This window comes from Salvelinus namaycush, unplaced genomic scaffold (genome assembly GCF_016432855.1).
Source record: "Salvelinus namaycush isolate Seneca unplaced genomic scaffold, SaNama_1.0 Scaffold161, whole genome shotgun sequence".
NCBI lineage: Eukaryota > Metazoa > Chordata > Actinopteri > Salmoniformes > Salmonidae > Salvelinus > Salvelinus namaycush.
Genome location: NW_024058353.1, coordinates 245,610 through 261,395, shown reverse-complemented (window position 1 = coordinate 261,395; position 15,786 = coordinate 245,610). Strand labels below are relative to the sequence as shown.

Genomic DNA, 15,786 nt, shown 5'->3' with positions numbered 1-15,786 from the left:
GATGACCTTCATGTAGCCTAATGTTATTGTTGCCTACTGTGATATAGCCGTGGATGGTTTTGGCTGGTTTGGTTGGTGGGAGGACTGTTCTTTCACCATTACAAACATACCCTCTTATCTTCAGCAATTTGTTTGTAACTGATTGGTTCGATGACCAGATCTGTCCTTGAGATTAGCAGGAATATGGTGGTTTTCAAGAAAAGCTGTACAGTTATATTTCTTTCAATAAATACGAGCTTCATGTATGGAACCTATGCCTAAAGATGACTTATCTTGCTTATCTATAAGCAATATATCTTTGTAAATCCATATTGTGTTTAAAACTGGCCTACTTTTTAAAGAAACACACAACAAGTTAACTCTTTACCATTGAACAGTTTTATTTCTTATGTAAGACATGTAAAACAGGACAACTGAGAGACCGTTTTACAGTAGCATACCACAGACCGACATTACCAATATCCGTTCATATCCTTGTGTATGTAAATTCAATCCCACGTTCAAAACAAAGATATTTAAAGTACTACCTCTAACCCTGTACCCAGTGTAAGTAGTTGAACAAGCGTATTCCAGGGACAGACAGAAAACCCTCCTACAACCCTTTGACTGGCTATAAACACAGCCATACCAACCCTCATTTAAAACCAGAACACCAGTTTGTGTATTTATAGTGTATTATGCGTTTGAAAATAAATATAACAGTGCAATGTAGAGAGAGAGAGAGAGAGAGAGAGAGAGAGAGAGAGAGAGAGAGAGAGAGAGAGAGAGAGAGAGGAGGAAGTATACATATAAAACTAACATGTTGTTTAATGTTAGATCAAGTACGTCAGAATTAAAACATTTTGGAAGATTCAAAAACTAGTGAAATCCAAAATCAAGAAACCGCACACATTTCAAACTCATGGTCGTCAGAAACACAGACTGTTAGAAAAGTAGTTTTGTTCAGATGTTTCTTTTTCACTTGGTCTTTCCCGACACCATGACGCCGAACTCCTGGATGGTGATCTCCTTGTCATGGTACTGCTGCAGCTGGCGGTTGGTGATGTTCCCAGCCCTCAGGGCGTCTTCAATGGAAAACTTCTTCCCAGACTTCCTGTCGTGGAGAACAGAGGACTCCCCCTTGGGGCCCTTGACACTGATCTCCTCCCAGTCGCACTCCTGGCTCTGGAGGTTCACAAACATCTTCCAGTCGATCAGCCCCAGCTTGTAGGCCTCCTCCGGCCTCATCTCCTTACCCGAGTCGGGGTCGATGACCACAATGGATCTCCTCAGGTGGCTCTCCCTCTGCTCCCTCTTGATCTGGATAGCCGAGAGGCTCCTCTGTAGCTTCTCGATCTCCTCATCCTTCTGGCTGGTGATGGCCCTTAGGTCGGCCAGCTCCCTCTGCAGTGAGTCCAGCCTCAGTTCTAGGTTCTTCCCGCTCTCCATGGGGGCCGAGTTGGAGATGCTCCGGGTCTCCGTGGAGGTGATCTGGATCTCGGACTGCAGCCTGCGGATGTCATTCTGTAGCCTCTGGTTCTCCTGCTGGAGGCGGCTGCTCTCGTCGCGGATGTAGTCCAGCTCCTTGGACGACTTGGTGTTGGTGAACTCCATGTCGGACAGGCGGGACTTGAGGCTGCCCAGCTCCTGGTCCAGCTCCAGCCTCCTCCTCTTCTCCTGTTCCAGCGTCCTCGTCATCTTCTCGATCTCCAGCTCAGCCTCTGGGTCCTTCTCTACCTGGATGGTCTCGGTGCGCACCACCTTCTCCTTCACCACTGTCCTCTCCAGGGTGACCTGCTGCTGGAGCAGGACATTCAGCTCCTTCTCCAGTAGGGTGCGCTTGTGTCTCTCCTCCTCCACCTGCAGCTTGAGGATAGAGTGCTCTTTCTCTTGCTGGGGGTCCTGCTGGAGAACCACCATCTGTTTCACTGTGACCCTCTCCCTGTTCTCCTTGTCCCTGACCTCCATCTCGTTCAGCCTGACCCTCAGCCTCTGGATCTCCAGCTCTGCATCGCGCCTAGCTCGGCGTTCTCGCTCCAGCTCCTCCAGCTGTGCGTCCAGGTTGGCCTTCTGCCTCTGAAGTTGGAAGAGCTCCTCTTTCAGGGTCTCCCTCTGCCTCTGTTCATTGTTGATGTTCTGTGTGAAGGTGCTGCACTCTGACCTCAGTAATGGGTCCTCCTCAATCTTAACCACCTCCTGCTGGACCACCTTCTCCCTGACCTGGGACAGGTCGATCTTCCTTAGCCGGATCTTCTCCTCATTAGCTGATCGCTCCCTCTCCAGGTCCAGGCGTTTCTTCTGCTCGTCCGCCAGCTTCCTCTTCAGGATCTCAATCTCCTCCTTGGTCTTGGGGTTTTCTTTGTACTCCAGCACCTCGTTAACCACCTCTTTAATTTGCACCTGGGGCTTGGTGTCCTTCCACCGCTGAATCTCGTCCCTCAGCTGCCTGATCTCCATCTCTGACTTCTCCGTCTGGTGCGTCTTGTCCACAATCTCGTTGCGGAGTTTCTCCAGCTCCCTCTCGGTCTGCGGGTCCGTCTTGTACTTGATGACTTCCTTGATGATCTCCTTGATCTCGATCTGCGGACCTCTGTTTCTCAGCATCTTCAGCTCGTCCTGGTGGGACTTCAGCTGCTGGTCGGCGTCTCTGTATCTCCTCTGGTGCTCCACCAGTTCCATGCGTAGGTTGGCCACTTCAGCCTCAGCCTTGGGGTCAGGCCTGACGATCTCCCTCACCTTCTCCTGAACTATGACCCTTGACTTTTCCTCCTCTAGGCTGGAGATCTTCCTCTGGAGGTCGGCGCGCTCCCTTTGGGAAGACCGGTGCTTGGACTTCTCATCCTCGTGTTGCATCCTGAGATTCTCTACCTCCCTCTCAAAGGCGATATCCTTCTCCACCTTCAGCACCTCCTTGATGGAGATCTTCTCCTCGGCCATGGACTTCTCCTTCTCCAGCCTGCGGAGCTTGTCCTGGAGGAAGCGCAGCTCGTCCTCCAGTTGCTTCCTGGCCTCCTGCTCCTTCTGCTTCCTGTCCAAGAGGATGCGGTACTCGTTCTCCAGTTGTGGGTCATTCTGCACTTTAATCACCTCCTCCTCTGTGATCACCTCCTGCTCCTTGGACTTCTGCTGTGCCAGGAGCGTCACCTGCTTGGTGATCTGGATCACCTCATTGTCCTTGATGGTCTTCTTCCTCCTCAGCTCTTCCAGCTCCTCCCTGAGCCTCCTCACCTCCTCCTCCTGGCCGCGGTCCCTCTCGATACGAAGCACCTCCTTCACAGTGTACTGCTGTGCTCCTTCTTTGATCTCTGTTTCGATGCCGCGCAGCTTCAACCTCAGCGCCTCCAGCTCGTTGTCCATGGCCCGGGTGACCCGGGTTTCGTCTGACAGTTTCTGACGGACATTGTGGACCTCGTCGACCAGAGTAGGATCCGGAACCTTCTTGATGATCTCCTTCTTGACGACGGTGTCCTCCGGCTTCTGACCCTCCAACATGTAGATGTCTGTCTGGATTTTCTCTAGATCCTTCTCCAGCTGCTCCCTCCTCTGGATCTCGTCTTTCAGTTGACTCTCGATCCTCCAGGCTTCTTCTCCGGGAGCGGCAGATTTGACTTGCTGGACATTGTTGCTGACGATCACGTCTGATTGCTGAGAGAGTGGGAGAGGAGGCTGAGGTTATTTTTTTTTTTAGAAGTAATGGCAATTATGTTTATTTAGAATGATGTGACATTTAAATTATATTTTGGATCTATATAAAGATGTGCAACATTGATTGTTGAACATTCAGGAGTATCTCACCTGATTCATAAGGCCTTGGGCAAACTGCAGATTCGCCATCCTTTGCTTGTTAACTGCATTCACTTCGGTGAATTTAGCTTCAATGGCAGATTCCTGTCAACAAGGAAATTATGAGAATGTATGGAACCAGGGGCATCATTTGCTACTGTTATTTTACTGCTGCTCTTTAATTATTTATATCTTTATTTTTTACTTCACACTTATTTTTCTTAATTGCATTGTTGGTTAAGGGCTTGTAAGTAAGCATTTCACTGTGAGGTCTACACCTGTTGTATTTGGCACATGTGACATAACATTTGATTAGATTTGATTTTCAGAATGTTCATTAGAAGATGTCGTTCAAAAGACTTCCTGAAAATGTATCAAAAGGCGTCACATTACAACGTGTAATATGCATTGAGGTTATTGTCAAGGGCTGACTCTCACATTACACAATATTCCATATCAGTGGACTACTTTTGACCAGGGCCCATGCACCCTATTCCCTATATAGTGCACTACGTTTGACCAGGGCCTTATGACCAGAGTCCAAAAGTAGCGCACTAAATAGGGAAATGGGTTCCATTTGGGCCACAGCTGCAGTCTTCCTTACCTCTTCCTTGACCCTGAGTGCAGGGGACTCCAGTCTGCTTCTCTTGTAGGTCTGAGGGACCAGCCCGTCTTCAAGATCCAGAATAGACTTGAACTTCTCAGTATCATTCTCATAGTCCTGCAAACACAAATTAGTCAAATCAATTATTCATTGAGAGGAAGAAAAATGAGAGAAAGAGTTACATCAAATCGTATACATTTCTCCTAGCCGTAGGGAATCAGAGTTTATGTGTCGATCAGTGTTCATTCCCCTACCTTGACGGCTTGCTGGTAAAGTTGAGCATTTTTCGATACGTTGTTCAACTCAGACTCCTTCTTTTTAATGTCGGAGAGCAGGTTCTGTGACAACACGGAAATCAACATTTTAGACCGAGAAACATAACAGGACCATTAGAGGTAGAGGACTTTACCAGAGGTAGAGAAACATAACAGGACCATTAGAGGTAGAGGACTTTGACCAGAGGTATAGAAACATAACAGGACCATTAGAGGTAGAGGACTTTGACCAGAGGTATAGAAACATAACAGGACCATTAGAGGTAGAGGACTTTGACCAGAGGTAGAGAAACATAACAGGACCATTAGAGGTAGAGGACTTTGACCAGAGGTATAGAAACATAACAGGACCATTAGAGGTAGAGGACTTTGACCAGAGGTATAGAAACATAACAGGACCATTAGAGGTAGAGGACTTTGACTAGAGGTATAGAAACATAACAGGACCATTAGAGGTAGAGGACTTTGACCAGAGGTATAGAAACATAACAGGACCATTAGAGGTAGAGGACTTTGGCTAGAGGTATAGAAACATAACAGGACCATTAGAGGTAGAGGACTTTGACTAGAGGCATAGAAACATAACAGGACCATTAGAGGTAGAGGACTTTGACTAGAGGTAGAATAAAATATGAGTCTAATGCCTTGGATCAAAATAGAACTAGAAAACTGACTGGAACCTTTTAGTTCAGGACAGGGTTGCAAAATTGTGAACACCTGACTATCCTCAACCGTGCTGGGGTGAAGTTTCCCCTAGGTACAGATCTAAAATCAGCTTCCCCTCCCCCAATCCTAACATGAACCATTAGTGGGACAATCAGAAATCAGTTTCCCCCAATCCTAACATTAACCATTAGTGGGACAATCAGAAATCAGCTTCCCCTCCCCCAATCCTAACATGAACCATTAGTGGGACAATCAGAAATCAGCTTCCCCCAATCCTAACATTAACCATTAGTGGGACAATCAGAAATCAGCTTCCCCAATCCTAACATTAACCATTAGTGGGACAATCAGAAATCAGCTTTCCCCAATCCTAACATTAACCATTAGTGGGACAATCAGAAATCAGCTTTCCCCAATCCTAACATTAACCATTAGTGGGACAATCAGAAATCAGCTTTCCCCAATCCTAACATTAACCATTAGTGGGACAATCAGAAATCAGCTTTCCCAATCCTAACATTAACCATTAGTGGGACAATCAGAAATCAGCTTTCCCCAATCCTAACATTAACCATTAGTGGGACAATCAGAAATCAGCTTTCCCCAATCCTAACATTAACCATTAGTGGGACAATCAGAAATCAACTTCCCCCAATCCTAACATTAACCATTAGTGGGACAATCAGAAATCAGCTTTCCCCAATCCTAACATTAACCATTAGTGGGACAATCAGAAATCAGCTTCCCCCAATCCTAACATTAACCATTAGTGGGACAATCAGAAATCAGCTTTCCCCAATCCTAACATTAACCATTAGTGGGACAATCAGAAATCAACCACCTACCTTCTGGTTTTCCAGCTTGGTTTCCACCTGACTGAGGTTGTCTTTCTCAGTTGGCTCATAGTTTGGCACGCGGGACAGCCAGTTGTTCAGGTTGTCGTAATCACTGCGGTAGCTGCTGTAGGACGTCTTAGCCCTCTGCAGGCTCTGAGTTCTGTAACACACCACAACACAACATGAATGTAACACACCACACCACAACATGAATGTAACACACCACAACACAACATGAACGTAACACACCACAACACAACGTGAACGTAACACACCACAACACAACGTGAACGTAACACACCACAACACAACATGAACGTAACACACCACAACGTGAACGTAACACACCACAACATGAATGTAACACACCACAACATGAACGTAACACACCACAACACAACATGAACGTAACACACCACAACGTGAACGTAACACACCACAACGTGAACGTAACACACCACAACACAACATGAACGTAACACACCACAACGTGAACGTAACACACCACAACATGAATGTAACACACCACAACATGAACGTAACACACCACAACATGAACGTAACACACCACAACACAACATGAACGTAACACACCACAACATGAACGTAACACACCACAACGTGAATGTAACACACCACAACGTGAACGTAACACACCACAACGTGAACGTAACACACCACAACACAACGTGAACGTAACACACCACAACACAACGTGAACGTAACACACCACAACGTGAACGTAACACACCACAACGTGAACGTAACACACCACAACACAACGTGAACGTAACACACCACAACGTGAACGTAACACACCACAACACAACGTGAACGTAACACACCACAACACAACGTGAACGTAACACACCACAACGTGAACGTAACACACCACAACACAACGTGAACGTAACACACCACAACACAACGTGAATGTAACACACCACAACACAACGTGAACGTAACACACCACAACGTGAATGTAACACACCACAACACAACATGAACGTAACACACCACACCACAACGTGAATGTAACACACCACAACATGAATGTAACACACCACAACGTGAATGTAACACACCACAACGTGAATGTAACACACCACAACACAACGTGAATGTAACACACCACAACACAACGTGAATGTAACACAACACAACATGAACGTAACACACCACACCACAACATGAACGTAACACACCACAAGATGAACGTAACACACCACAACACAACATGAATGTAACACACCACACCACAACATGAACGTAACACACCACGACACAACATGAACGTAACACACCACGACACAACATGAACGTAACACACCACGACACAACATGAACGTAACACACCACGACACAACATGAACGTAACACACCACGACACAACATGAACGTAACACACCACAACATGAACGTAACACACCACAACACAACATGAACGTAACACACCACAACACAACATGAACGTAACACAACACAACATGAACGTAACACACCACAACACAACATGAACGTAACACACCACAACATGAACGTAACACACCACAACACAACATGAACGTAACACACCACAACATGAACGTAACACACCACGACACAACATGAACGTAACACACCACAACGTGAATGTAACACACCACAACGTGAACGTAACACACCACAAGATGAACGTAACACACCACAAGATGAACGTAACACACCACAACATGAACGTAACACACCACAACACAACATGAACGTAACACACCACAACATGAACGTAACACACCACAACATGAACGTAACACACCACGACACAACATGAACGTAACACACCACGACACAACATGAATGTAACACACCACAACACAACGTGAATGTAACACACCACAACACAACGTGAATGTAACACACCACACCACGACATGAACGTAACACACCACAACACAACATGAACGTAACACACCACACCACAACATGAACGTAACACATCACAAGATGAACGTAACACACCACAACACAACATGAATGTAACACACCACAACACAACATGAATGTAACACACCACAACATGAACGTAACACACCACGACACAACATGAACGTAACACACCACGACACAACATGAACGTAACACACCACGACACAACATGAACGTAACACACCACAACATGAACGTAACACACCACAACACAACATGAACGTAACACAACACACCATGAACGTAACACACCACAACACAACATGAACGTAACACACCACACCACAAGATGAACGTAACACACCACGACACAACATGAACGTAACACACCACAACGTGAATGTAACACACCACAACGTGAACGTAACACACCACAAGATGAACGTAACACACCACAAGATGAACGTAACACACCACAACATGAACGTAACACACCACAACACAACATGAACGTAACACACCACAACATGAACGTAACACACCACAACATGAACGTAACACACCACAACATGAACATAACACACCACAACACAACATGAACATAACACACCACAACGTGAATGTAACACACCACAACGTGAATGTAACACACCACAACACAACGTGAATGTAACACACCACAACACAACTTGAACGTAACACACCACAACATGAACGTAACACACCACAACACAACATGAACGTAACACACCACAACACAACATGAACGTAACACACCACGACACAACATGAATGTAACACACCACAACGTGAATGTAACACACCACAACACAACTTGAATGTAACACACCACAACATGAACGTAACACACCACACCACAACATGAACGTAACACACCACAACACAACTTGAACGTAACACACTACAACATGAACGTAACACACCACAACGTGAACGTAACACACCACAACATGAATGTAACACACCACACCACAACATGAACGTAACACACCACAACACAACATGAACGTAACACACCACACCACAACATGAACGTAACACAACACAACGCAACATCAACGTAACACACCACAACACAACATGAACGTAACACACCACGACACAACGTGAACGTAACACAACACAACGCAACGTCAACGTAACACACCACAACACAACATGAACGTAACACACCACAACATGAACGTAACACACCACACCACAACATGAACGTAACACAACACAACGCAACGTCAACGTAACACACCACAACACAACATGAACGTAACACACCACAACATGAACGTAACACAACACAACGTCAACGTAACACACCACAACACAACATGAACGTAACACACCACAACGTGAATGTAACACACCACAACACAACGTCAACGTAACACACCACAACGTCAACGTAACACACCACAACGTGAACGTAACACACCACAACGTGAACGTAACACACCACAACGTGAACGTAACACATCACAACGTGAACGTAACACACCACAACGTCAACGTAACACACCACAACACAACGTCAACGTAACACACCACAACGTCAACGTAACACACCACAACGTGAACGTAACACACCACAACGTGAACGTAACACACCACAACGTGAATGTAACACACCACAACATCATGTGACGTCTATTATAGTAAAATCACAATACAGGTCTGGCTACGATGATTCTTGTTCTTGGCTTCAACCTTTTTTTTAACCAGTTTTAAAGGTCACGGAACGCCCAATCAGTCCTCTGACCTCACAAATATAATTTATGGATGTCAAAGGTTACATTCCAATTCTCTACCCTTCTCCCGAAGTGTGCACTTGTACACTTCCCTTTATGGATTTAAAATGATTGGACTGGTGTAAGAAATATGTTGGAAATGGGAACGCCCACCAGTCATACTTGTTCCAATCCAATGATTTTGAGTTCTGGAGAAGGATAGAAAATCGGAACGCAGCCACAGGGTTCAACTGCACCGTAGAGACTGCTGCCTTATGTACAGTACATAGTCAACACTGGTCACTTTAATAATGTTTACATACTGTTTTACCTACTTCATGTCTATATACTGTATTCTAGTCAAGGCAATTCTATATAACTACTGCTGTACACACCGTTTCTAATTCATATACTGTCTATAATGTCTATACACACCATCCTATATAACTACTGCTATACACACCGTTTCTAATTCATATACTGTCTATAATGTCTATACACACCATCCTATATAACTACTGTACACACCGTTTCTAATTCATATACTGTCTATAATGTCTATACACACCATCCTATATAACTACTGCTGTACACACCGTTTCTAATTCATATACTGTCTATAATGTCTATACACACCATCCTATATAACTACTGCTGTACACACCGTTTCTAATTCATATACTGTCTATAATGTCTATACACACCATCCTATATAACTACTGCTGTACACACCGTTTCTAATTCATATACTGTCTATAATGTCTATACACACCATCCTATATAACTACTGCTGTACACACCGTTTCTAATTCATATACTGTCTATAATGTCTATACACACCATCCTATACATAGATGTTTATATTCCGGAGTCTGACAGTCTTGTTCTAATATTTCTATATTCCTGTCATTTGTATTTCGTAGATTTATATGTATTGTTACTACTGCACTGTTGGAGCTAGGAACACAAACGTTTCACTACACCCACGATAACATCTGCTAAATATGTTTACGCAACCAACAACATTTGATTTTATAATTTATTTGAAGTCAAAGTTATGTCAGTCCCTTTACCTGGTGTCGATCTGCCTGTTGAGGTTGTCGTAGCGTTTGTTCAGTTTCCGGACCTCGCCCTCCTGCCTCTCGATGTCGGGGCAGTGCTCCTGCACCTTGGTTGCCATGGTGTCACAGCTGCCTTTGGCCGCACGCAGGTTAGCCTCCGTCTCCGTCACCGCGGACCTCTTGGTCTTCAGCTCTGATGAAATATCCTGTCGGGAGAGGAAGTGAGGTTGAATTGTGTGTATGGGGGAAGTTCTGCCCCAACCAGGACAAACTTGAGATATGAGTGTGTAGCTCAGATCTTCCAGCTCATCATACATTTGTACTGTATGTCATTAGCAAATATGCTTCTGTCTTTGGTATCTGAAGTGATACAATACATTTCCTTTGAAAATAAATGAGCGATCAGAGGGCAGCCATCTTACAGCCAGTTGACGCTGCGTCTTCTCCAGAGACGAGATGTCTGCGGGGGCGACTTCCTCCCTGACCAGCTTGTTCTCGTAGCTGGACAATAAAGATTTCCCGTTTTGAAGGGAGTTCTCCAGGCGGTTGGAATTCTGAAGCCTGTAAACAAACACATGATATGATTAAATTACATTTGATTCAAATGACATTTAAAATGTGTTTAAATAGTGTCATAGTAGCCTACAGGTTAGTCATCCTAGTAAAACAGGAAAAGTCTCTCATAAAGTAGAAGTGGTCCTGAGGTTTGTGTAACTACTACCATCTCTACTAACAAGTCAAGTAAAAAAGCTACTCACTTGTCCTCTGAGCACTTGAGCAGCAGGTTGATCTTGTCGTATTTGTTGTTGGCCTCGTTCACCTTGCCGTTCAGCTGAGGGGCGCTGGCACATTTAGGGTTAGAGGTCAGGAACTTCTCAGCCTCCCTCACCTTGGACGACTTCTCCGGCTCGATCTTACGAACCACGACCGCAATGTCCTGGTGGAAGAATATGGGATAAGCATTAAACAAAGTGTACACTTCCTGGAACTAACTAATAGTACTTCCTCGATAAGCATTAAACAACTGTCTCAAGACTTTCTTTGGTAGGATTAAATGTGTTTGAAAACTTTATCGAAAGGATTCTAGTCTAAACTAGGAGGACAGGAGAAGAGTTGAGGAGGAAAAGCATCTCTAGCGCTCTACACCCTCTGTGCAGAGAAAGGAGAAAGACGATGAACTACCTTGACGTCCTGCAGACGGTCAGCGCTGTCCTGCAGTGGCCTGGTCTGCTCCAGCGGGGGGCGGACTCGAGAGTAGATGGCCTTCTCCTGTTTGTCCAGATCACTGGTCACCTTGTCCAGACCGGCCATCAGCTGGCGACACTGCTGCTCCTCCTTGTCTACAATATTCATCAATCAATCACACACCAAAATAACACACACAACACATCATATACATCCAGACTCAACAATCACAACATCCATACACAATCAATCACACACCAAAATAACATACACATAATCAGATACGACTACACACACACACACGACTACACACACACACACACACACACACAGAATATAGAACCAGACACTCAACATAACATCACATTCACAATCAGACAATCACACTGGCATACAAATCATAAAACATGTTGTTGTTTGTTTTAAGCTGCACCTCTAGTGATTAACTCCAGTAGTAATATAACATACCATGACATACCAACCAATCAATCACATTTATTTATAAAGTACTTTTTACACCAGCAGGTGTCACACAGTGCTTATACAGAAACTCTGTAGCTGTAGAAGCACGGTGGCTAGGAACAACTTCCTAGAAAGGGTAGGAACCTAGGAAGAAACCTAGAGAGGAAACAGGCTCTGAGGGGTTGGCCAGTCCCCTTTCTGGTTGTGCTGGGTGGTGATTAGAAGGAGTATACGGCCATTAAGGCCAGATGGTTCTTCAAGATGTTCAGACGATCATAGATGACCAGCAGGGTGAAATATTAATCACAGTGGTTATAGATCAGGGCTCTCCAATAGGTGGATGGACATCTACCAGCAGCTCACAGCCCACCTATGAGTAGCTCACCATGTAGCTGGGCTCCTGAGTGGCGCAGCGATCTAAGGCACTGCATCTCAGTGCAAGAAGCGTTCACTACAGACCCTAACTATCTTTAAATCGGATCAAACTTTATTGGTCACATACACGTGTTTAACAGATGTTATTGCGGGTGTAGTGAAATGCTTGAGCTTCTAGTTCCGACAGTGCAGCAGTATCTAACAAGTAATATCTAACAGTTTCACAACATATACCCAATACACACACATCAAAGGAATGGAATTAAGAATATATAAATATATGGTCGAACAATGTCAGAGCGGCATAGACAAAGACTTACCCAAAAAACCTTGTCAATTAAATGTTCACTGTAAAGTGGGCTTACCTGACAGAACGGTCATGATTATTTACATAAATTGGATGGCCATTGTTTTACAAACTCTGCCATGACACGAGCTGCAGTAGGCCTGACAGAAACATCACTAGAGCGACACATCTCTCTCTGGCTAGATGCGCAATTAAAGGGGAATTACACTCAAAAATCAAAACGCGTTATGTTTAGGTCTGAAGGAAAAGGTCTTCTGACGTGATGTAAGCATGGACATGGACCCAGAACATTCATCTGTTGTTTCTCTATGAACAATTGTACTATTGAGAGTGAAAAACAGAGTCAAAACCAGGAGAAGAAAACAAATCTGGAAAATACTAAAGATAATTTTATGGGGCTGTCGTGTTGAATACTGTTATTTAACCATTATTTTACCAGGTATATTGTCATCTTTTGTACAGCCGGGACCTGGGGAAGAGTTGCCGGGTAGAGGAGAAGAATGTGCCTATTTAAAAGCTATAAATACATTTTAAAAAGAATTGCTTGCTACATGTTTCATTTTTTTTTTTAAGTAGCTCGTGCTAGAAAAGGCTGGAGACCCCTGTTATAGAGGGTGCAACAGGTCAGCACCTCAGGAGTTACATGTCAGTTGGCTTTTCATTTCACGACATAACATGACATACCATGACATAACATGACATACCATTACATAAAATGACATACCATTACATAACATACCATGACATAACATGACATAACATGACATAACAGTACCTACCAGAGCCAGCGGAGCCGTCTTTCTTCAGTTCCTCCAGGCGTTTGACCAGGGTGGTCTTACTGCCAGACACCTTCATCTTAATACCCTTCTGCTGGCTGGCCAGACTGGAAACACACAACAGACCCTGTTACACAGTGTACAAGTACACCGTCTAGGGAAACAGACCCTGTTACACAGTGTACAAGTATACCGTCTTGGGAAACAGACCCTGTTACACAGTGTACAAGTATACCGTCTTGGGAAACAGACCTTGTTACACAGTGTACAAGTATACCGTCTTGGGAAACAGACCTTGTTACACAGTGTACAAGTATACCGTCTTGGGAAACAGACCCTGTTACACAGTGTACAAGTATACCGTCTTGGGAAACAGACCTTGTTACACAGTGTACAAGTATACCGTCTTGGGAAACAGACCTTGTTACACAGTGTACAAGTATACCGTCTCGGGAAACAGACCTTGTTACACAGTGTACAAGTACACCGTCTAGGGAAACAGACCCTGTTACACAGTGTACAATTACACCGTCTAGGGAAACAGACCCTGTTACACAGTGTACAAGTACACCGTCTTGGGAAACAGACCCTGTTACACAGTGTACAAGTATACCGTCTTGGGAAACAGACCCTGTTACACAGTGTACAAGTATACCGTCTAGGGAAACAGACCCTGTTACACAGTGTACAATTACACCGTCTAGGGAAACAGACCCTGTTACACAGTGTACAAGTACACCGTCTAGGGAAACAGACCCTGTTACACAGTGTACAAGTACACCGTCTAGGGAAACAGACCCTGTTACACAGTGTACAAGTATACCGTCTCGGGAAACAGACCTTGTTACACAGTGTACAAGTACACCGTCTAGGGAAACAGACCCTGTTACACAGTGTACAAGTATACCGTCTTGGGAAACAGACCCTGTTACACAGTGTACAAGTATACCGTCTAGGGAAACAGACCCTGTTACACAGTGTACAAGTACACCGTCTTGGGAAACAGACCCTGTTACACAGTGTACAAGTATACCGTCTAGGGAAACAGACCCTGTTACACAGTGTACAAGTACACCGTCTCGGGAAACAACACAATCACAGGCACACAGTAGACAGACACGTGCACCCCGCCCACCCCATAACACATACACCTCTCCACCTTACCCCCATAACACACACACCTCTCCACCCTACCCCCATAACACACACACTTACCCGTTGGAGACGGCGACAGACTCTGGGTCTGTGGGGGGGACCATGAAGCAGGCCCCTGGAGCCGTCAGTTTACGCCCGGCCGCGTCCTTCACCTCCCACTTGGGCCCCTTGTTACTCAGGAGGGTGTACCTCTCTCCACGCAGGATCTGACCCTGGGATGGACAACCACAACATTACACAGAGTTTCACTCACTGATCTGGTATGGAAGAAGCAGAACACAAATAGAGGTTAACTCACTGAACCACTTTGGATAAGGCCCTTAGCTTTTCCTGACCACGTGACCTGACCACATGACCTGACCACATGACCTGACCAGGGAAACACTAAGCCCTAGTCAGTAAATTAGAGTTCACTGTTTTTACCGGTCAGGTCACATGGGAAAAAAATCTAAACACAACACTGCGTTTCCCCTCACTGTTTGATCCGGTTCCTAAATCTTAAGAGCTCTCTCGACTGCGCCACACACACACACACACACACCCTCACGCTCCAGCTCTCAAAATCCACTCCTAAAACCTAAACCCCCCCTCAGCCTGTGGCTGATCCACTGAAGGCTTAAATAAGATGCAGAGAGCACAGGCCTCTTAAAGGATTTAAATACATTACAACACAAC

At 44.9% G+C, this 15,786-nt stretch overlaps 1 protein-coding gene across 2 annotated transcripts in view; it reads right to left on the bottom strand.

Moving 5' to 3' along the window:
* Nucleotides 1-355: 355 nt before the first annotated feature.
* Nucleotides 356-15,786, bottom strand: part of LOC120037182 (periplakin-like) — a 48,848-nt gene continuing 33,417 nt past the window's right edge. For both annotated transcript variants that reach the window (XM_038983355.1, XM_038983356.1), the window contains 11 exons: nt 15,172-15,323; nt 13,960-14,063; nt 12,034-12,191; nt 11,610-11,788; nt 11,274-11,412; nt 10,864-11,057; nt 6,153-6,303; nt 4,621-4,704; nt 4,367-4,483; nt 3,775-3,867; nt 356-3,624 (listed from right to left, as the gene is read on the bottom strand). In XM_038983355.1, the coding sequence (XP_038839283.1) occupies nt 958-3,624; nt 3,775-3,867; nt 4,367-4,483; nt 4,621-4,704; nt 6,153-6,303; nt 10,864-11,057; nt 11,274-11,412; nt 11,610-11,788; nt 12,034-12,191; nt 13,960-14,063; nt 15,172-15,323 (4,038 nt within the window). In that variant the 3' untranslated portion in view covers nt 356-957. The remainder of the gene's footprint in view (nt 3,625-3,774; nt 3,868-4,366; nt 4,484-4,620; nt 4,705-6,152; nt 6,304-10,863; nt 11,058-11,273; nt 11,413-11,609; nt 11,789-12,033; nt 12,192-13,959; nt 14,064-15,171; nt 15,324-15,786) is intronic.